The sequence below is a fragment of the Amphiprion ocellaris genome, chromosome 21 (genome assembly GCF_022539595.1).
Source record: "Amphiprion ocellaris isolate individual 3 ecotype Okinawa chromosome 21, ASM2253959v1, whole genome shotgun sequence".
NCBI lineage: Eukaryota > Metazoa > Chordata > Actinopteri > Pomacentridae > Amphiprion > Amphiprion ocellaris.
Window position 1 is genome coordinate 25,815,701 of NC_072786.1, and position 24,229 is coordinate 25,839,929.

The 24,229-nt window shown below is 37.9% G+C and overlaps 1 protein-coding gene across 1 annotated transcript in view; it reads left to right on the plus strand.

The window, feature by feature from the left end:
• Positions 1-24,229, plus strand: part of cpm (carboxypeptidase M) — a 39,925-nt gene that overhangs the window by 10,831 nt on the left and 4,865 nt on the right. Inside the window, exons 4-9 of the mRNA XM_023296432.3 lie at positions 10,017-10,189; positions 16,169-16,268; positions 18,896-19,001; positions 21,352-21,522; positions 22,822-22,974; positions 23,085-23,233. Of these exons, the coding sequence (XP_023152200.2) occupies positions 10,017-10,189; positions 16,169-16,268; positions 18,896-19,001; positions 21,352-21,522; positions 22,822-22,974; positions 23,085-23,233 (852 nt within the window). The remainder of the gene's footprint in view (positions 1-10,016; positions 10,190-16,168; positions 16,269-18,895; positions 19,002-21,351; positions 21,523-22,821; positions 22,975-23,084; positions 23,234-24,229) is intronic.

The window sequence follows — 24,229 nt, forward strand, 5'->3', positions numbered from 1 at the left end:
GGTCATCGTTGTGGGAAAAACTGCAACAAAACTGAAGCAACAACAGATAAGATGAAGGTGAAACAAGTTCAGACTGTCAGTACAGGTTTTTTTTTTCTTTGCATCATGACATAATAAATTTCAGATAATGACTCTAAAAAGTAAGCCGAATTCAATGTGCAGCGTAATGGAAACTCTAGACGCCCTATGACCAGCATCTGGTTGCCGTGGCGACAGTGGACGGCTGATGGCGCCTCATGTGTGTGAAAAGTGGATGGAAATGTCCTTAAATAGAGAAGTCACGCCTCGACACACACACAGTCAGCAAACAGAGTTGCTGGAGTGTGTCGGTTCAGAGGAAACATCCTGAAAAAAAAGGCCTTTCTGTGGTTGTAACAGCAGGAATGCTGGCTTCATTTAAAGGCAGAAAAGGTGTCGTGTAGCGTTCGCTGTGAGTTTATGTGAGCAGTTCCCACCAAATGACTTTTCTGCGGCCCAAGTTTGTTTCCTCTGAGGCCAAAGAACACACCAAAGAACCTCATTTACACTGAGAAGATGAACAATAGATCTGGCAGGAAGTGAGAGTACATTCTATCTATTGTGTATTTATATTTAATCTTAGCTCTTTATATTGTCTTGCCACAGTAATTCCCAAAATGTTTTGTTGTGCAGTTGGTAAAGGCAGCATGGAACAACTGTAAAGTAGCTCCATTAATGTCAATAATAAAAGATATGATTTGATTTTGAATTTTTAAGGCAGCAGTAACACAAAATACTGCATAAATAAGAAAACCTGTTAACGAGTGAGCAGGATTTTAGTAATGGCACAACAGATATTTGCCTAAAAAATGTGAATCTACAATTGAAACAGTTAAGTAAAAGTTGTGGTTAAATGTTTGACCTGCTAAAAGTAGTAAACAAAATAATATCACTCAACTAGAAGTAAAAAGTAGTCATCCAAAAAAATCACTCAAGCAAGAGTAAAGTATTTGGTGAAAAGACTACTCAAGTGCTGAGTAACTGATTGTAATGTCTGATTTATTTTTTTTTTAAATGATGTGATCAGACAGACAAAAATGTAAAATAATTTCCAAATTCTGGTATTTCCAAATAATAAAATAAAAAAAAAAATAGCAAAAATAAATAACATCTTTACAAAATGACAAGTTAAGGCACAAAAAACACAAATTTTCAAATCTCTGTTTTTCACAACAAAAAGCTTTTGAAACAAACACCTGCAGTAAGGGAATGTTTTAATGTTTGAACAGTGCAAACTACTTCCAGTGACAAAATATACTGTATTTTATTCCATCCTAATGGCACAGGCTCAGTAGATAGAAAAAACATTACAACTAGGCAGCTTGTACACATACAAGAAGTCTGTCTTTACCATAAACTGTGTGGGTGTGTCTGTATCTGTGCATGTTTGGTTAAAACCTGTTTCTTCACTCGGTTAAGCTTCAGCAGTGGTTGGCTCTCAAGGTTCTTGCGGTGAAGCTGTGACTGTTTGGCAGTGAACAGAAGTCCTGCATGATGAAAAAGTCTCTCCCAGGCTGCAGATGTGTTGACTTTAAGTGACAGCTTGTTGATGTGAGGAGAGGTGTGCCATAGATCCTTACCTCCAGTGGATGATGGGCATGAACGGTATCTCTCCAGCTCTCCTGCTTCTGCTTTTCCTGACCCCACGGATCCAAAGAGGTCCTCTTCATCAGAGAGGCTGCTGCTGGTGTTGGCATCATCCACATCTGTGTCTCAGTGATGTGTGATGAAGACAAGTCCTGGGGAAAGATGAATGGTTTTCAAAAGAATTAGGTCCGTGCATTGTAATTGTAACTACTCATCCATTATCTATACACCGCTTAATCCTCATCAGGGTCAGGGGGGGGGCGCTGGAGTCTATCCCAGCTGACTGAGGACGAAGGGAGGACACATCCTGGACAGGTCACCAGGTCTCACATTCACACCTATGGACAATTTAGAGTCACCAGTTAACCTCAGCATGTTTTTGGACTGTGGGAGGAAGCTGGAGAAAACCCACACATGTACAGTGAGAACATTCAAACTCCATGCAGAAAGATCCCAGGAAAGCCGGGATGCAAACCTGGGATCTTCTAGCTGCAAGGCGAAGGTTCTAACCACCAAGCCACTGCTCATGCAGCAGAACAAATTTGAGAAACTTCTGTTTTTTAGCCTCTACCTTATGCTACCATTGCTACATTGAATAAAACAGCTAAACGTTGATAGGATGATGTTTTCTAACCAGGCTCTGGTGGTCGATTGTTTGTCACTTCCCAAAACCATTTTGAACATTCTTAATTTGCAGTAGTTCAACTCAACTTTATTGCTTGTCCCTTGAAGGGTGATTTGTTTTGCAGCAGTTTACACAAGCATTCCAGTAAGCAAACAATAAAAAAAAAATTTAAAAAGTAAAATCTACATACAACAGTAAAAACAGCTAGCTAACAGTCATGGATTAATGTCTGAGAAAGCAAACAGCTAGCTATGGATTAATATCTGAGAGAGCTAACAGCTAGCTAAAAGTCATGGATTAATGTCTGAGAAAGCAAACAGCTAGCTAAAGTCATGGATTGATGTCTGAGAGAGCTAACAGCTAGCTATGGATTAATGTCTGAGAGAGCTAACAGCTAGCTAAAAGTCATGGATTAATGTCTGAGAAAGCAAACAGCTAGCTAAAGTCATGGATTGATGTCTGAGAGAGCTAACAGCTAGCTATGGATTAATGTCTGAGAGAGCTAACAGCTAGCTAAAAGTCATGGATTAGTGTCTGACAGAGCTAACAGCTAGCTATGGATTAATGTCTGAGAGAGCTAACAGCTAGCTAAAAGTCATGGATTAATGTCTGAGAAAGCTAACAGCTAGCTAAAAGTCATGGATTAGTGTCTGACAGAGCTAACAGCTAGCTAATAGTCATGGATTGATGTCTGTGAGAGCTAGCTAAAAAAATAACTGATTAAAAACAATGGATTGATTTCTGAATGAGCTAGCAGCAAGCTAAAAATAACGGGGTAATGCCTGAAAGATGTAGCTACATAATGGATTAATGTCTGAGAGGGCTAACAGCTAGCTAAAAGCAATGGATTCATGTCTGAAGGAGCTAACAGCTAGCTAAAAGCAATGGATTAAGGTCTAAAAAGCAAGTTATAAGTAATGGATTTATGTCTGAAAGAGTTAGCAGCAAGCTAAAAGTCATGCATTAATGTCTGTAAGAGCTAGCTAAAAGGAATGTATTATTGTCTGAAAGTGTTAGCAGCTAGCTGAAAGTAATGCATTAACTATTTACAGCCTCAACAGTGGTTCTTATCCTTGATTTAGAAGTTGAGGATGAAAACATTCCTCTGAGAGCTTTAGCTTTGGTGCACGCTAACAAGAAGAGTTGGAATATCTAAACTGTATAGATAAATGAAGAGGTTTTAGCACAAATGCTAACTTGAACAAACCACTTAAACAATTATTTACTTGCTTGACAGTGTTATTCTTTGTGACCAGTATCTACTTTTATAAATTTTACAGTGTTAACATACTGGATGGATAGTCATGAAAGTTTGTCCCAAGAGAGTTCACCCTACTCACTGTAATGATCTTTTCATTTTTTTATTCATCTTGAGGGGCAACGTTTTCACTTTTTTCACTAAAATATCTCAACTCCTGAATGGAATGACACTATATTTTGTACAGACATTTGTGATTCTCAGAGGAAGAACCTTTTTTGGTATAGCGTTGGTTGTAATGTACGAGCATCCACACACTTCTGGCTGTATAGTGTTTGCGTGAGCTATACTCATTCTTCACTCATGTTGTGTTTTCCTAAACACGCTGCTGTTTGTGTTGGCAGTGTCTTTTCTCGCATGAACACATCGCTGTTACATCTGGCCTCTGTTAGGAAACCGGGCTGTTTAGCAAAGACAGGAGGTAAACACCCTCCACTGTACGGTACATCCTCTGCAGAAAACGAAACCACAGAGGTCAGGTGTAGATGTTGGAGATGTCATCAATGTTCAGATGTGCAGAAACGCATCAGTCAGTCAGTAGCAGTCGTCAGGAATGTAGTCTGTCTTGTTGGAAGCTAATCGCTGCTGAAATGTTCTGTAATGTCAAATCCACCAGGCGTCTTTCAGCAGCTCCAAACTGACACCACAACTCCTTCAATTATTAACCCATTTGTCTCAGTCTGCTGCTTTTGCACTTTCTGCAATCTGCAACATGCTTAGATTCACCTTGAAGCCTGTTTGTGCTTTTATCTGGAGATCTGTGCAGATATCAACCATATTAGCACGTTTCTCTGTTAGCGTAGCCGTTTTTCGGCCAAGACGATGTCAACAAATATCAGCAGATTGCACGAAACTTTGGAGACATTATTGTTCCCAACCTGAAGACTTTGATAATATTTTGTTTTCTTGTTTGTCCTCAGACGTCATCAAACACGGGTCAGAATTATAATATATTTTATACTTTGACTTATGATATCTGCAGAACAAATGCTAATCTGTTAGCAGAACAGTTGTTGCAATGATTTAGAACAGTTCTTAAAACCTCTGTTATGTGAGGTTTGCACAAGAATCCATTGTTATATCTCAATACATTGATAGCACTGAGTCTAATAAGGAAAACAAGCTATCATGTTACTTTAAGCAAATGTTCAAAAATCAACAGAAATACAGAAAACAAGATTCAAAACAAACAGAAAATATCAATTAAAAGCGTCAATACCCAACGAATATCAAACTAAAACCTTAAAAATCTATAGAAATGTCAAAGCAAAGACAAACATTCAACTAAGTCTCCAAGAAAAAGAGAAACAAACAGAAATGTTGAAATAGACTTAAGACTTCAGACAGAAAAGATCTGATTAAAAACTCAACACCAAAAAACATTTAACTAAGCACTAACGACAAATTAAAGACATATCAAACTAAGATTTTGGAAAAACAGCTGAAATGTCGAAAAGTTCGAATGAAAGACTCAAAACTAGATAAATATTGAAGTAAACATTTAAAAATCAACAGAAATACAGAAATAAAAACTCAAAATAGACATAAAATATCAATTGAAAGAGTTAAAACCAAACATCAAACTACAACCTTAAAACCATCAGAAATGTCAAGCTAAAGACAAATATCCAACTGAGATTTCAGGAAAAACAACTGAAATGTGAAAATACACTCAAAACAGACAGAAAAGATAGAATGAAAGATTCAGAACCAGATAGATATTCAAATAAACATTTAAAAAATCAACAGAAATAGGGAAATAAGGCCTTAAAACAGACAAAACATCATTTGAAAGAGTCAAAACCAGACAATTGTTATACTAAACTAAACCCTAAAAACCAACATAAATGTAAAACCCAAGAAAAATATCAAACTAAGATTTCAGAAAAGACTTAAAAAAAAACAAAAAAAAAACATAAATGCTGAAATAGACTCAAAACAGACAGAAAAGATCAGATGTAAGCCTGACAAACAGATAAATATCAAACTAAACACTTAGTAATCAACAGAAATGAAGAAATAAAACCACAAAACAAACACAAAATGTCAATTAAAACAGTCATTACCAGAAACTCTCAATCTAAGATTTTAAAAAATACACCAGAACATCAACAGAAAGGTTAAACATACTCAAACCAGACAGAAAATATCAATTGAAATATCAAACCAAGATTTCAATAAAAAGAGCAATAATAACATAAATGTTGAAACAGACTCAAAACAGACACTCAAACTCAGAAAAATATCAAATTAAATACTTAAAAATCAACAACAATATAGAGATAAAGACTCAAAACAGACACAAAATACCAAATAAAACTGTCTTTACCAGACAAATATCTAAGACTGAAAAAGCAACAGAAATATCAAACTAAAGACAAATATCAAATTAAAATTCTTGGGAAAAAACACAAATATTGAAGAAAAAAGACCGAAAAGAGATAGAAAACAGACAACAGTGAATAGAGCAGATCTTTACTGTCAGCGTATTCGAACAATGAAAGGCCGTTTAGCAGCTCTTGGCATCAGTTGCATCAATAAAAGAACACAAAGCCTTTACAAACAAATGCTGTCATTATAAAGAGCTGTTGCTTTAGTGGATTCCATTTGGTGGTTTTGTGAATTACTGTATTTATATAGTGTTGCTCATTACAGTGACCTCTTTAAAGCAGTTGGGGAGGAGACCCACTTCTGGTTTCATAACACCAACCAACCAGCAAATGAATCACGCCCGACGCATCCAACAACAATCAGCAACCCGTCAGCACTTAATCACTTTGTTGTTTCTCTGATTAACTGCTCGGTTTTATTTAAAGGAACGACGTGGTGTTTGCGGGAGGATCGGGGTGAGTCACTTTTCCTGTGTCTTCTGAGGAAACTCAGCTCTGCTGCTGCGACCCTTTGAACCGAGGGAGGCCCACCTTTACCAGGACGTTAGCTTACATCTGCTAATGCACGGCAACGTAAACAGCACCGGGCTGCTTTCATCCTGTAATCTAAACTGTCCTAATGTCCAACTATCCAGAGAGGACGGAGTTTAGATCCAACACCAAGAGCCAGGATTTAGGATATCGACCCTCAGAGTCAAACGGATGCACTTTGCGTCTAAATTCACATCCCTTCTTCTCAGTTTATTATCTTTTGAAGCATTTAATACATGAAAGTGTTGTACATATCAAATGAAACTACACAACTTGCTCTTTCAAACAGTGCTAGTGGATTCTCTCTGCGGTGTTGTTGCAAAAAATAGTTTGGAATTTCCATAAAAAAATTCACCTTGTTTGGCACCTCCACAAGCACTAAGATGCCAAATTAAGGATATCAACCGTTTGAGCCCACTTTGCATCTAAATTCACATCCCTTGTTCTCGGTTTAATATCTTTTGCAGTATTTATTGCATCGTGGTGTGATGCACATCAAATGAAACTACACAACTTGATTTTCAAACAGGGCTAGTGGATTCTCTCTGCAGTAAAGTGTTGGTGAGAAAGATTATTCATAATTCATATCAAAAATTTGCCATGTTTTCCACCTCCACAACTACCAAGGGGCCAAATGAAGGACTTCAACCCTTAGATCCATTCTTCTGGGTTGAATATACAGGGTGTCCATAAAGTCTCTTTACAATTTTAAGAATTTATTGCAAAGGCAGTTGATAAGATGTCTTAACCAGATTTGTTTTATTGTAATCAGTGGTTGTCAAAGTTTTTTCTACCTCATTTAATACACCTCTATATGGGCACCATTAGTTGCATGAAGCAAAGCAAGACGGTACTTGATTTCTTGCCATGTTCGCTGTAGCATAACCTCATCAGTGGTGGCCATGGCCTCAGAAATCTTTTGCTTCAAGTCAGTAATGTCCCGTATCTTTGTTCAATACATGATATCTCTAACATCACCCCATAGAAACTTGAAACAACTTGACCTTTCTAACAATGCTAAAGGACTGTTTGTGCGATGAAGTGCTGGTGAGAAAAATTACTTAGAATTCATGCCAAAAATTCACCTGGTTTGTCGCCTCTGCAAGTCCCAAAAGGCCAAATTAAGGACATCAACCGTTTGACCCTCTCTTCTGGACTAAATATCTTTTGAAGTATTCTTTGCATGAAGGTACTGACCATATCAAATGATATCAAATGAAACTACACACCTCCATCTTTGTAGCAATACTAGTGGATTGTCAGTGTGATGAAGTGTTGGTGAGAAAAATATTTAGGAAATTTCATCGAAAAACGTACCTAATTTGAAACCTCCACACGTACACTGCTGCATGGACGGACATCAGCGTATAAAACTTTGACATTTATTCGCACTAAGAAGATATTTTTCACAGTTTCTTAGTCGTACAGTATCCCACTGTCATGGTTTCTTATTGTTTCCAGATTCCCAACAATATCTGTACATTTCTACTGCCAGCATTTTACAAAATTTCATTATGAAAAATGTGTTTTTCCTTGATATGAAAACTAATCCAAAAAAAAGAAAACCAGCAACTATCATCATGTCAAATGTTGGAAAATCTGGATAACTGAGACTGTTCTTGGGGAAAAAAAGAAGATACAGAATGTGTGGCTTGACCTCATAATGGCTGAGATAGAGCTTTAAAGTAAAAGTTGTGTCGTTATCGTGAATGTTGCCTGGGACTCAGTAGCTTAATAAACCTTATCATGATTTCTAAGGCTAATACATTAATAATAAATACCATAGATGACATTTCAAAGGAACATAGGAAGACGAGGAGGAAGTATTTTAAGCATGTGAACTGACTCTTCTCATACACATTAAAAAACAAGACAGCTGTTACTTAAAGAGTTCATCCAGGAACGTATACTGGTTAAAGTTGGAGCGAGTCTTTTCCTGTTTGAGGCTATTGGTTCTGGAAGTCAACAGATCAAATCGTACGTTGTGAAATTTCTAATCTTCGGCCTTTAGATCCAAAAATTAGTCAGTGACGTCACAACAAATAAACTTGAACACTTGGATGTCGCTGCATAAAATAGTTCAAGCCTCTGGTTGTTCTTCCATGTTTGTTTTGGCACAAGATCACGTAGCAGCTGGTTCCTGAAGAACTTGTAGGCTTGCATTCCGTTCCTCTACTCTCAGGTAATTATTGGAAATGCCTAGATCATCTGGATTTTACTGGTTTTAACCAGTCAACCCTGAAGTTTCTCTCTTTGGTTTTCTTTTCTACTGTTGTTTTTTTAACCCTTGTTATAAAAGAGTCATTGACTCGTGTTTCCTTGTAACTGTAAAGTGAATTTCAAGCAAACTTTGGATCGATTATGTTGCCAAATCATGGACTGAACTGCATTTACTTTCCACTCAGTGCAGCCTCGCCCTTATTTATGCTCAGCTTTAAGTCCTAATACAATTACAAAAGATTAGTTATATAATAATTTACTCCATGTACAACCTTCATGAACATAGATGTTATCTAGAGAGACCAAAATAATTTTTGTATGAGGGTGTTGATGTTTATTTCTGCTGTAAAGTTTGACATTTTAACAATGAGGTCTATGGGGGTTGACTCGCTTTTGGACACAGCCTCTAGTGGACAGTTGAGGAACTGCAGTTGTATAGATTTACAATGTATATATAAAATAGAAAATCTGGAAGTATTATCATTTCAAATAATGGAAAATCTGCATAATGACTAGACCTTAGAAGCACAAAAATAAGAACCTAAAAGTAAAGGTTGTGAAGACACCCTGAAAATAACCCAGTGCTCAAAAGTTAGTGTTTCGACAGAACTTTTTATAATTATTCACATTTATCACGTTTAAATGTCTATTTTTAGTCGGTTTTAACAGTTATTTGTATGTGTGCAGTTGAACAAACCCCAGGGATGCATCATGAGTTCACATTTAGAGTTTTCAACTGTTGTTCTTCTGTTTGCAGGCTTAATGGTAATAGTTTAGAGGCTTATTCCTAAAATCTGAACCACCAGGTGTGTGTTTTTGTGGCATCAGCAGTTCATACGAGTGATACAGGAAAGTTAACTGATAGTCGGAGGCAGGTCTAGTCCTGACTTGTGTGTTTATTGTGCGTGTGTGTGTGTTGGTGTTTATTGTGACGTACACACACCTCCTCACCTTTCCCACCCTTCTCTCTTTCTCAGTCCCGAGGCTCTCATTCATTCGCAAAGTTTTTTTGTTCTCTCTGGAAGAACAGCCGGTGACTCGTCGCTGACTCACTGCTTCATCCACGTTTCCATCAGGAAGACACACACAGAAAAAAAAGAGAAAAAAACGCCGTTAGGTGGAGATTAAAGAACAAAACTGAGGAGGTGTATTAATTAATTCTGTAGTTTGTTTTGATTCTGACGCACCAAACTTCTGATCAAATTAACCCTCAAAACCCGACACTTTTAATTTTCAAACTGAAGTTAGAACGTTATGAAGACTGATAAAGGTTTTGTGAATTCAAAACTCATTTTTACTGTCCTGCTTCATATTTATTGCCATTTATTGTGAGTTTAACTGTAATTTTTAATCTGGTTTAACTGACGTTTGGCTGTCATGTGTTCAGGTTGTTGGTCGGGAGCTGATGCTGCAGCTGGTCGACGATTTGGTTCGCGGTTACAGAAACAATGAAAGTTGGTCGACGCAGCTCCTGAACAGCAGCAGAATCCACATCCTGCCGACGATGAACCCCGACGGCTTCGACGTGGCTGACACACACTGTCAGTTCAGCCAGGGAAGGTAACTAACACTCAAACAGCTTCTTTATTCGCTCCTGTCACATTTTTCCTCACTCTAGGTTACAACAATATAAGCAAAGCTGCAGAGAGAAAATGTCTCCTGTGCAAAGCGACACAGTTATAATGACATAAATCATTTCAAAAGTCTCAAATTATATGATATTTTACACTGAAACACTGAAAAAAGCACCACTACTTGCATTTATAATTCATTTCCATACTTGTCTTCACGCTGTTCCATGGAAACACTGCCTGCAGTTTAGCCGAGGATTCCCTGAATTTTTGTTGTTTATATGATTCTTTTTCACAGTTAAATCAGTCAAGGCTTCATTGTTGAGTCGAGGAGCACAAAATTGTTCTGTTTTCTTTATAGAAGCGGGGGGGGGGGTTTAGAGTTTTGTAAATAGTTTTTGGCTTTCACAAATGATTTGGTGTGAAATTTGTTGATTTTTTTTTGAAAGAGAACACGTCTCTACATACTACAGATATTGAACTATGTCGATTTTTTTAAAAATATTCCCATATTTTTCACAGAGCTGCACAGAAATTTTAGTTTTTTGAAGAATTTGTTCATTCTGCAAAGCTTATTTTTGCCAATGTTAAAAGAAGGGACATAGAATAAAGTGATTTTGATACATTTTCTTACAATTTTGAGCTTAAATGTGGTGAATTCTCCTAACAAAACCAAATTTAATTCATAAGTTTAGGAATCCTCAGAAAGGAGAAACTCAATTTTTTTGTTTTTATAGGTTCTGTCCATCATATATTGTGTAATTTTGGTGATTTGTTAAAGTAAAGATAACATACTTTTCAAATCCGCAGGTGGGTTCTGAGGTTCACAAGGTAAAAAGATAATTTTTCAGTGAAAATTAAATCTACGAGGGAACTAAAAGTGGTGAAGAATCTTACAATTCATCTTTTCAGCCTCTTTTAGCCCCTAGTTTTACCTCAACCGCAAACAGGGACCAGTTAGAGACGAGTCATGGAGCGTTTAGCAGCTAAAAACACAGATATTTCCCTCAGGAGGTGGAGGAGACCAAAAAGGAGCTAAAAGTCGGTGGATATCGACTTCCACCGGGATGATCCTGTTGCTTTGTGTTTGTGAAATCTCTTGATGAGACCCTAAGCTGCTATCAGTGGCTGTCAGGAGAACAAACAAGCATCAGTTTGGGACTCAAAGGTCTCGTTTGTTGCTGTCCTCATACAATATGTATGACTGAGTCCTGAGGGAAACAGGAGGCTCTTTAGCCGCTAAAAGCTGCTCAGTGTTCACATCTTTAACCGTCTGCTGTTGAGCTTCAGAGCCTCTTACACTGAAAACATGTCGCTGTGGTGGAAATACTGATTAAAAATTCATTATAAGCAATGATGGAGGAATTAAAGAGGTGTTTTAGTTAAATTAAAGCACTAATTCTGCATCGTAGAAACTGGAAAATCCTGCACTGAAGATTGTACTGACGCAACTATAATCTGTGACTGAGTTGTGAGTAAGGTGAGGCTGTTTTTCACTTTTTACTGTTTCCTATCATTTTTTTAATGTAAATTTACACAATTTATCTGAATCTAAAAGTTATAAAAACAAAAAGAATCATCAGATGTTCAACTGTCTGACAGTCTTTGAATGCATCATGCAAATTTCTTTCAGTTTTAGAGAGAAGAAAGATTCACCCAGTTGCAAAAAGAGACTTTGCCTAATGAGTTCATGGTGTTAATGTCTTGTTTCCTTCACTACAGTAAATTATGGTCCAATTTAGAGTAAATTTTTAAGCTATCCAACAGTCCTTGAATGTTGGATAGGTGACGTACGGTTTCGTGCAGGAATTAACTAAATCTAAGTATAAAATTGCAATTCTTTCTTCGAGAGGTCACAATTTAATCATTTTACATCACTTTATTTTTCTAAATTTTGTCAAAAATTAACAGTTTGCTTCTAAAGTCCTCTCCACAATTGTGAAACCAGAACTGAACTCTTTGTTTTTGGATAAACTGCAGGAGGTGTTTCCTCAGAAAGGAGAAGAAGATAAGTTTTGAAACAAATTGCACGGCAGTGGCAGCATCATGATGTGAAGCACGGTGGTGGCAGCATCATGATGTGAAGCACGGTGGTGGCAGCATCATGATGTGAAGCACGGCGGTGGCAGCATCATGATGTGAAGCACGGTGGTGGCAGCATCATGATGTGAAGCACGGTGGTGGCAGCATCATGATGTGAAGCACGGCAGTGGCAGCATCATGACATGAAGCACGGCGGTGGCAACATCATGATGGGAAGCACGGCGGTGGCAGCATCATGATGTGAAGCATGGTGGTAGTAGCATCATAACGTGAAACTCCTCACCACAATTGTGAAACCGTATGAATTCGTAGTTTTCTGATGAACTGCAGGCAGTGTTTCTACAGAGTCATCAGAATTTAATGACTTGAGAGAACTTTCGGCTCCTTTTTTCATGTTTTTAAGCTCTAAAGAGGCTTGAATATTTTAAAAAATCAACATTTTAACTTTAGTTTACTAGAAAAGTTAATTTGACTGAAATTTCTTCATGATTTCATTGCAGCATCTGTGAGTTGAATATTTCACTCTTTTCTCCTTAAAATAGTTGCTAATCATTTAATTAATTGCCTGATTTTCTTCACCTCTACTTGCACCACAATGTTGGGTAGTTTAATGTGCAGGAAACATCAGATTTGCATGAGTTTTATGTGCAAAAATGTGAATTTGTACAGCGGATAGTTGGTAAAAATGAAAATACAACAACTACAAGTACTTTAAACTTGAAGGTAGGTTTTGATTACAGAAGATGGAAGCTGTTTCTGTCAGTCTGAAGAGTACAAATGGAGAATTTTTGGAGTCTTTGTGTGCTTCAGATCTAATATCCCAACAGATTTAAAGGCTTTAAGTTGACACACTCATATGTTTGTTGTGCAAAGACTAAACTACGTGACGCTCCAGCGCCCTAAATGCTTGATTAGCAGGAAACCAGACTGTAGATTGAGATCTGATTGCACTTAAAGCAGCTAATTATGTGTTTTGACTTCTTCTTCTGGTGTTTATAGGAGATGTTTGTGCGTCTTCGGTGGTAATGATGTGGGGATGGAGGTTAGTTTCATGAAGCGTTTAACTGCAGGGTTCAGTTAGATTCTGAGTGTGTGGTCGCCAGGAGGTCAGATCTTTCCGAACCTTATTAGGAAACGTTTCACCGAAGCAGCTGAAGGTGAACGAGATGAAAAATGAGACGTTAAAGTGTGAGTCTCGCTGGTTCTCGTGGACAGATGTCTTGTTTTTAAAGTGCCAACTCAGGCTAGAGTGGATATTTACATTGTCGATTCATTTCTTTAACACTTTCTGGAATAATGGGTTCGTTTTTTTTGGTGTATAAAATGTCACAAAATGATAAAAACTGTTCATCAGTCTCCCAACAAACTCCCTTTTCTGTCCACAATCCAAAGATACTGAGTTTACTGTCAAAGGGGAGGGAAGAAACCAGAACATTTTTACATTTAAGTAGCTAAAATGTAACATTTTTACATTTAAGTAGCTAAAATGAGAGGATTTAGACTTTTGTCCTCAGACTCAGCTCAGTCAGAGGAATCATCTCACTCCACTGAGCAAGTTTGTTTTTCTGATTTGTGGGTGCATTCAAGTTGAAAAAGAGACTAATTACTGCTAAGATTTCAAGCCAGTTAAGACAAGAATTGCTTAATTGTCTCAAGATAAGGGCATAAAGCATGATCTGATCTTAAAGAGCAACTTGCAGGTAACCTCTATAAATTAAGGTGTATGAAAATGAAAGAGAAGCTAGATTTTTGAAAAAGTAAACATTTATATATGAATTATGATAGTATTTACAGTTGTTTTTGTAATAGAATTTAATGCAAAAAAAGCAAAACGTGGTTGTGACATCACAGAAGGTTTAGCAATAAGGATTTGGGAGCATAACTAGATAAATCTATTATTTGGCATTAATACTTGAATCAATCAAAGATAAATATGCCAGCAGATATACCAGAAGACAAGGGACATCAGAGAATGTCGGAGAATGTATCGTAGATCAGCTGTAGTACCTGGTTGTTTCATCAGGTGGAGTCTTGTACTGCACTGAGTGAGTTCAGCTAGCAAATGTCTAGACGTTTTGGGCAAGTTTCATGTCATTTTGAACCCTTTTTAAGTCATTTTGGATGAGTTTTGAGTTGTTCTGGGGATGTTTCAAGATGTTTTAGACACGGTTTTCTCAATTTGGACAGTTTTGAATAATTATGGACATGTTTTGGGGATTTTAGACACATTTTGAGTTAAGGTGGAGAAGTTTAGTGACTATTTGGTAATTATTGGGTTCAGCTGGAGTACCTGGTTGCTGGACCAGGTGAAGCCTTTTACTGTTTAATACTGTAGAAACCAGAGGAGGCGTCACTCAGACTACAGGAAGTTCATGTTGGCAAGCAGAGAGCACTGTGGGAGTCTAGCTAGTAAAGGGGTACCATGGCAAAGACTTCTGTGCCGGTTAATGGCGTCTAACCAGAGCTTACATATATGTCTTCTAATCAAATAGGTAGGCGTTCCTACAATCCAGTGACATACATAAGTAGAGTTGGACACATAGACTTCAGACAGTTCATGTTGGCAAGTAGAGAGCATTGTGGTGGGTTAGCTAGTAAAGGGGTACCATGACAAAGACTTCTGTGATGGTTAATGACCCCTGAACAGATCTCATGTGTTTACGGCAAACTTGAAAACTTTTTAGTGGATATTAACAAGGTTTAAAGGGTTTTGCAAATATTATCAGCCATGTAGTGTGAATTTTGACATTTCTACGTCATATTTTTAAACATAATTTATTGCATGTTTTGAATTATCTCAAGACCTTTTCATGTCTTTCAGAAGATGCCCGTAATTTTTTTTAACAAATATGATAAAACTCCTACAAAATTCATCACCATTGAAGGCATTTTGTGGAGAATTTGTTTTAAAAAAAAAAAAAAAAAAAAACAGCAGTTGACCTAATGATCTGAACAGCAGTAGCCTCTTACACAATCATTTCTGATAACTATTCGGTATAAATTTAGTAAAAAAAAAGTTCTGGGTGTTGTTCTTTAAAGTAGACGGTAGCGGCTACAGCTGTGAGGTCATTCAGTGACCTTTCATGTCATCGGGTCATGTGATTGAGACCTCACTGTGATCTGAAATAATTCAAATCCTGAGAGAGAACAGGATGTTTGGCCTTCTTTGTGTTGTCTCAGTAAAACTTACAAATATAACTGAATAAAAGTGATTAAAAACTTTATTTGTACAGAAATTAACATGATTGAAGCAGGATTTAAACGCTTAGTGAGGCTGATTAAACCGTTTACAACAGCAAAACGAAAGCATTTGAGTCAATATGTAACAAAAACAGAAGACAGAATCATGTAGAGATAAGATAAATGAGACATTTGATGGTGTGATAACCTTGTTTCTTGTAATTGAAAAGTGGTGGGTGATTGTGCAGCCTCGGATCTGCAGGGAGGCGACGAATTAATTAACTGACACCAACACTGATGATCTCTGTTAGCTGAGAAATCCTTCGTGAGCCTCGATCTCAACAGCTGCTGGATAAATAAAGATACACTCACTTCCTGGACTCGAGAGGATCGTGGGAGAACATTTTGCTCAAGGGAGCCTTAGCAGCAGCTGCACTCACACCGACATAAAAAAAAAAAAAAGACGCCTCAATAAAGCATTCAGCCTTTAAAATGCCCTAAAAGGTGAAAAGAAATGCAATCAGTCATTCTTATTTCATCCTACAAATAGCCTGAAATCTCAAAATATTCAAAAAACTGAAAACAGCAGCAAGTATCGCAGTTGGAGAACCGAATCAGAGGATGAAGCATGAAAATGAGGCCTTTAGACAGCAATATATGAGAGCAGAACTGCCTTCAACTTGTATGAAAGATGCTGTGTAAATAAAAAACATTAAAAAAAAGTTTGTTTCTGTCTGTCCGTCAGGTGGAACCACAACAGCGTTGATCTGAACAGGAACTTTCCCGACGCTTTCATTGGTTTACGAAAGCAGCAGCAGCTCAACGAGGACAAGAGGGAGGCTGAGGTTGGTCAACATACTGTTTAGAAAAAAAAATGTATAAATGAAGCACAGTGGTGGCAGCATCATAAAGGGAAGCACGGAGGTGACAGCATCATTATGTGAAGCATGGTGGTGGCAGCATCATGATGTGAAGCATGGAGGTGGCAGCATCATGACGTGAAGCATGGTGGTGGCAGCATCATGATGTGAAGCACGGTGGTGGCAGCATCATTATGTGAAGCATGGAGGTGGCAGCATCATGATGTGAAGCATGGTGGTGGCAGCATCATGGAAAATGGGTCCCAAATGTGAAGCACGGTGGTGGCGACATCATGATGTGAAGCACGGCAGTGGCAGCATCATGATGTGAAGCATGGTGGTGGCAGCATCATGATGTGAAGCACGGCAGTGGCAGCATCATGATGTGAAGCATGGTGGTGGCAGCATCATGACGTGAAGCACAGCAGTGGCAGCATCATGATGTGAAGCATGGTGGTGGCAGCATCATGACGTGAAGCACGGTGGTGGCAGCATCATTATGTGAAGCATGGTGGTGGCAGCATCATGATGTGAAGCATGGTGGTGGCAGCATCATGGAAAATGGGTCCCAAATGTGAAGCACGGTGGTGGCGACATCATGATGTGAAGCATGGTGGTGGCAGCATCATGATGTGAAGCACGGCAGTGGCAGCATCATGATGTGAAGCATGGTGGTGGCAGCATCATGACGTGAAGCACAGCAGTGGCAGCATCATGATGTGAAGCATGGTGGTGGCAGCATCATGACGTGAAGCACGGTGGTGGCAGCATCATGATGTGAAGCATGGTGGTGGCAGCATCATGATGTTCCTCAGCAGCAGGTCCTAGAAGGCTTGGAAAGGTAGAGGGTAAAGTGGATGCAGCAAAGTCTAGAGAAATCCTGGAGGAACCTGATGCAGACTTGGGAGAGGATTTGTTTTCCAGAAAGACGATGACCTGAAGCTTAAAGTCTGTTTTATACTGACTCAGCGAACCTGACTTAATTAGGCAGATCATTCCAGAGCCTCGGGGCCCTGACTTCAAATGTTCTGTCCTGGAACACACAATAGATGTTTCCCTGAGGATCTCAGAGTGGCTCCTGGTACTACGAAGTCTGAGATGCTGTAACTAGGAGAGAGTTCTTTAAAATGCTGTTGAAGAGTCCAGGTGTGGTGAGAAAACAGTGTGTAGAAATGGTCTCTGCGTCTTCACAAATTAGGAAAGATCCCATTTTGAAATAATTCTAAGGTTGTAAAAACATGATTGAGCAAGCTTTGTGGTATGACTCAGATTACTGTCAAACTAGATGCCAAGATTCTTGGCTTGATGTGACCTGAAAGAGAACATGGCTGATGACAGAATCTATTTTACCATCCATTGCTGCTCAGGAACAAGAAGATCAGTGTGTACTAGGAAGTATTCATTTATAAAACTACATCTCAGTCTGTAACTCCATACATATGATGACAGCGTGTAGACTCTGTTACACACCAGTTGTAGTGCTTCTACCAATGAGTTCAGGTCACTGTTTTGACAAAATAGAAAACAAAAAAGCAAAAAAAAGCTGATTTTCTCTTCTCATATATGTACACATCAAATTCTACTCATGTTAGATCCGCAAAAGTTGGAGAAATGTCGATCAAAGACTGTGTTTTTAGTAGATACACTTACTTTCAGGTACCACAATACCACCCTCGTTCAAATGTTTTGCACTTTTTCCCATTTCAAGGACAAGTAATGAAAAACATGACCTCTGTTGGATCCATTCAGTCATTTTAATCTGCTGGAAACTATTCTGTCTGAGTCCTCACCTAATTTCACGGCTGTGGGAATTTTATTTCTGGAGATATTAAACCTTTTAAATGGCTTCTCTTTCACAGTGACCACTGCAGCGATGATTAGTGGTACTATGCCTCCTTCAGTACCTCCTGATTACTGCTGCAACTGTGTTTTACAGATTTTTAGCTGATCTTCCTTGATACTTTTCCATCTTTATGAAGTTTCACAATCTGATTTTTAAGTTCCACTGGTGATTCTTTTCCATGTTGAGCCATGATGTAGACATAGTCACAGCCTATAGAGATCCAAAGTTCTGCTGTTCACATCTCATTTTAGAACCATGTTCTTGCAGTTAGGCTGACTGGAAATCACAGGTGGACTCAGTTAGTTTCACTTTTGTTTTGGAACTCCTGCAAACTATTCTGTTTAAGTCCTCATCAAATTTCATGGCAGTGAGAGTTAAATTTCTGCAGATATTGAATCTTTAAAATGCCTTCCATAATTTCATGTGGGGAAAATACAACATTCATCCAAGGTCTGAAAACATCTGAAATTCTCAAAATTCAGCCAGAAGATGTTTCAGAACTTAGTTTTGGTTCTCAAATAACAAAAAAGTGAACAGTGGGGCGACATGTTTCCTGAATTCTTCAGGGATTCTTACCCAGAAGTGCAGAATTTTTTTAATACTACCAGAAAAATGAGCATTATATTTGATGGTTAAAGGATAAGTAGTTTTGCATCATCCTACTGCTGCTGCAAACACTCAGATGAGCACTAAATGTGTATTAATCCGCTGCTACAAATTGAATGAAAGTTGTTTTTACTAACATCTAAAATCTGCTGTTGTGTTTCAGGTCAGAGCTGTGATGGACTGGTTGAAGACTGAGAGCTTCGTTCTGTCTGCAAACCTCCATGGAGGAGCTCTGGTGGCCAATTATCCTTACGACAACAGCAACGGAGGTAAACACACAAACACAATCTGTTATTACAGCAGTGATTCTAAGGATTCTAAGAAAGAGCAAGAAGATGAAAAGACCGGACTTGGTGGTCCACAACAATCCCAGGACCGCGTTTTAGCACATGTATTTTTTTAAGATTATTTGGGATTTTTTTTCCTTTCCTTTTGTATTAAAGTGTGAAACAGGAAACAGGAAACAAGCTCTTAGACTCTGTAGAGCAGCTTCACATAAATATAAAATCTGCAAAATACTGTTTAGGCTCAATAGCAAGAATCAGGAGTTATGACAACTTCTAATGACGTTATGCTGTATGGAATCAGGTTTTCCTCTGCAGTCAAAGGCGTTTTAATTACCCAATGATTAGTAGCATAAACACAAAAATTGAAGTTGATTACTTGTAAAGTTTAAGTTGTTCCAACTAGATTTTCCACTTCATTAGAAAGGATTTCATTGAATTATCCAGTTATGTTATATTAGTAGCAGAGGGGAAGAAACGTTTAATCATCAAGACAATTTCATTAAGTTACCTCAACTTTAATGCTAAATCTAGTTAATTTAAACAGAAATTTGTGTATAAATTACACAGTTGTAGTGAATTGTAACATTATTATGACAACACAATCCACCAAAATAATGTTTGCAACTTAAGTTTTATTTGAAGAGTTTTTTGTTTGTTTGTCTATCTTGCAGCCTTGCATTTAATTAAATAATTGGAATATGTACATTGAATTACCTTGGAGATACTTCAGTGTATCTTTTATAGTAACCTGGTGTTATTGCACACTCTGCTGGCTGCTGCTGGTACTGCACCAAACAGACTCAAACAGGAACAAACGAAACTTCATGATTGCTGAAGCCTAAAAATGGCTTCTCTTTTAGAGCAACCACTGCAGTCCAGTGGGCGACTTCGAAAACGAAGTCGCCCAACTGCTGCCGGAGACAAAATAAAACATGAACAATGAGAGTATTCCTGTATAAAGATGTAAAGAAGGTAAACCAGGATCCAGCAGCTTCACTTGGTGTTTAAACTCAGCATCTAAAAAGAACGTTTACTCTTCCAAAAATACTGTATAAACCTGCCAAACATCTGATATTTGGGTCCGTCAGTGGTGCTGAACTCTCGCAGAGTTTACTTTTTGGGTATTTGGGATCCAGAACTAAGTTCTGTAAAAACATTTTTGGTTAATTTTGAGAATTTAGTATGTTTTCAGGCATGGAAATTGTTGGACACATGCGAACATGGGTATAAAATGGACTTAAAAACTATGAGCTGTAACTATCTATGTCTACATCATGGCTCCACATGGAAAAGAATTACTATTGGAACTTATAAATCTGATTGTTAAGCTTCATAAAGATGGAAAAGAATCCAGGCAGATCACCTAAAATCATTGGAGCACAGTTGCAGCAGAAATCAGAAAGAGAGGCCATTTTAAAGGTTCAGTATCTTCAAAAATAAAACTTCCACAATCATGAAATTTGGTGAGGACACAGCCATCAGGTTCTGAGCCTGACTGCATGAACTTCTAAAATGAGCTGTGAACAGCAGAACATTCTCAGTTTGGACCCATGAGTTGTGTCTATTGGTGTCTTCATCGTGGCTCCACATGGAAAACAATTACCAGTGGAAATGAAATGTCTGATTGTGAAACTTCATAAAGATGGAAAAGAATCCAGGAAGATGAACTAAAATCAGTGGAACACAGTTGTAACAGTTATCAGGAGGTACAGAAGGAGCCATAGTATCAGGACTGCAGTGGTTGCTCTAAAAGAGAAGCCATTTTTAGGCTTCAGCAATCATGAAATTTGGTGAGAACCCAGACAGAATAGCTTGTAGTTGATACAAATAATTGAATGGATCCAACAAAAGCCAGATTTTTACTTATTGGTCCTTGAAAATGGAAAAAAGTACAAATTGTTCAAATAAAGATGGTATTGGGGCCTCAGAAAGACGGATGGATCCAAATTTCTTACTAAAAATACAGTCGTTGGTCGACATTTTACCAACTTTTGAGGCTCTAACATTGGTGGAGCTTCATGTGTGTAAAGTTTGACAAGATTGTATCTAATTTTTAGATATTTAGAATAAATGTTGATGTGGACACTTTGGTAGGAAACAAACTGGTGCTCATAGAGGTGAATATGTTGTTATTATATGTGCGATGTTATAAACTGCTTCCATGTTGTCTTCATGTTGAAATTTACCAGCATACGAGGCTTATAATGAACTAAATGTTCCCGTACATATACTTATGTCTTGAATTCCGTCTAAACTGACACATTTGTTGGCTTTGAGGAGAAAACCCAAAAGAGAGAATGAAGCTCTGTCCATGTGTTGTTGTTCTGTACAGGCAGCGAGCTGATGGGCGGAGCCAGCGTCACCCCCGACAACGACGTCTTCGTCCACCTGGCCAAGGTGTACTCCCACAACCACGCCTCCATGCACCAGGGCAACGTCTGCCAGGACAGCAGGCCCTTCCTGGACGGCATCACCAACGGATACCAGTGGTACCCTCTGCCAGGTCAGCGGGTCACCATGGAGATACTGGCTGTTAGCTTAGCTTAGCACAAAGACTATAAACAAGGAAAAAGCTAGTATGGTTCTGTCAAAAAAATAAGATGTTTAATTCATAAACAAATGTGTCGGTAACAGCAGGGAAACTACACAGGAGACACAAAGAATCCTGAATAGAAATCTGTGGGACAACTCTAAAGATGGTGATTGGATGACACAAGCTCCGCCCCTTTCAACAAAGACCCAATCATCTGAATTACATTATTTATTTATTTGTGCAAAAAATGAAAAACCCTCGAATCAACATGTACAACGTTTTTCCCATGTGTCACTAATACTGGACAATATGGTGACACTATGTCTATACTTTACTAATTAGAAACACTGTCTGTTTCTGACTCAAACTTTTTTTTAACAGATTCTGGCTCAAACAAAAAAATTTTCAAGAATTTTTAAAATACAAGGGATTTTGATGAAATATCATAATTTCAAAACAGTCCATAAAACCAAAAAGACTAAATAAAATGACCAAAACAGGACACAAAGACAAAAATGAGCCAAGACAAAACAGGAAAAGAGAAAAAAAGCTGTCTCACAGAGTTTGTAGAGACTGTAAAAATGTAAGTAGTTAAATATCTATAGAATGTGGAGATAAAACAACCACAAAGAGACGGATAAAAGCCCAAAACTGTGTCCTACTGGCAGAGACATTTCTGAGTTCTTTCTCCTTCTTCATGGTTGTTTCCATAGAGGTAATATCCACTGTTTTTTATGTAATTTTATCAAACATGAGATAATATCACCACGACTCATTTCTGGGAAAACATATCCTGTTATATTCAGAGTTACTAAAGACTCAGGAGAAGCTGCTGTTTGCTCTTCAGTTCTTCTTCATTCTCTGGTTTCCTGCTGCAGAAACCCGATCGGATCTGAACTGTAAGGAGGCCTCATTCTGTCGTCTGGATTTGAAATCAGCTGCTTCTTTCTTTCAGTTTTCAGATCTTGTTTTATCGCAGCATCTTGGTTACTCATTTTAGTCACTTTCATTCAAATTTTAGATTCATGGGATTATGAATGTGGTATCTTTGAGTTGTCACATTTTTGGACAAAAAATCCAAGTATTTTTCACTATTTTCTAACATTTTATTTAACAGAAAGTTTACCTGATAGTGTGTGAAGGTGAGTCCTCTCATGGGTTTCAGTTGTCTTTGTCCACAGCTGCTACAGATTGGTTGGTGTCGCTACGAGCTTCAGTGTTGGTCTGAATGGTGTGTGTCTGTTTGTGTGTCTGTCTGTGTGTGTATAGGTGGGATGCAGGACTACAACTACATCTGGGCTCAGTGTCTTGAACTGACTCTGGAGGTTTCCTGCTGTAAGTTTCCTCCAGCTGATCAACTTCCTGTTCTGTGGACCGACAACAGGAAGTCACTGCTGGCCTTCATGAAGCAGGTTCACCTCGGTCAGTGCCTGTCTGTCTTTCTGTCCACCTGTCTGTCTCCTTACCTGTCTTTCTGTCTACCTGGAACCAGTACCTAATGACTACCTGATCCTGGTTCTGGTTGTGTTCAGGGGTTAAAGGTCGGGTGTTCGATGGTTCTGGAGTTCCGGTCCAGAACGCGGTGGTGGAGGTTAAAGGTCGCAGGAACTTATGTCCATTCAGAACTGACCGACATGGAGAATATTACCGACTGCTGCTGCCAGGAAACTACAGCTTCACAGTAAATATACTTTAGATACTGTACTAGTACTGTACTCCTAGTGGTGGTAAAAGTAACCAACCAACCAACTATCTAACCAACCAAACAACCCTTAACCATGAAACCGGATCCGATCCTTATGTTTCACATGTTACACCAGAAAATAAACAGATGGACACGAATCTGAAAGACCACATGTTGTTTACAGATTTTCCAAAAGCGAAGCACGCCGTTTGTATTTTTATGTCAAGTCAACGTTATTTATACAGTATATTTTTAAAACGTAGTTCTTACCTGTACAAAAATAAGATAAGCATCACAAATTAATGTAACCAGTTCAAATACTGGGGTTAAGACCCTACAGTGTCATTTATTACCTGATTAATTTAAATATTAATGATTGAAACCCAACAAAAATGATATAAAATACAACTTTACCCAACTATAATAAATATTAAGACCCTGCAGTAGTATTTATAATGTGAAGTTGTCTCAGTAATTTGAATATTAAGTATTAAAACCCTAGAAAACTGTATAAAATACAACTTTACCCAACTGTAATCGATATTAAAACCCTACCGTGTTAATTATAATGTGAATTTACTTCAGTAATTTAAGTATCAGGGATTAACATCCAATGAAAACTATGTAAAATATAACTTTACCAGACTGTTATTAATATTAAGACCCTGCATTGTTAATTATAATGTGAATTTCTCTGATAAATTTGAATATCAAGGGTTTAAACCCAACAAAAGTGATATAAAACAGAACTTTACCCAACTATAATCAATATTAAGGCCCTACATTGTTATTTATAATGTGATTTTACTTGAGTAATCCGAAAGTTCAAGGATTAATACTCTACAAAAATTATATAAAACACAACTTTACCCAACTGTAATCGGTATTAAGGCCCAATAGTGTTAGCATTATATAGCTAATAATCTACAATATTATTAATAATGACGAAAACGTAGATTTGATAAAACTTCCTTATCGGCCTAAACAGACACA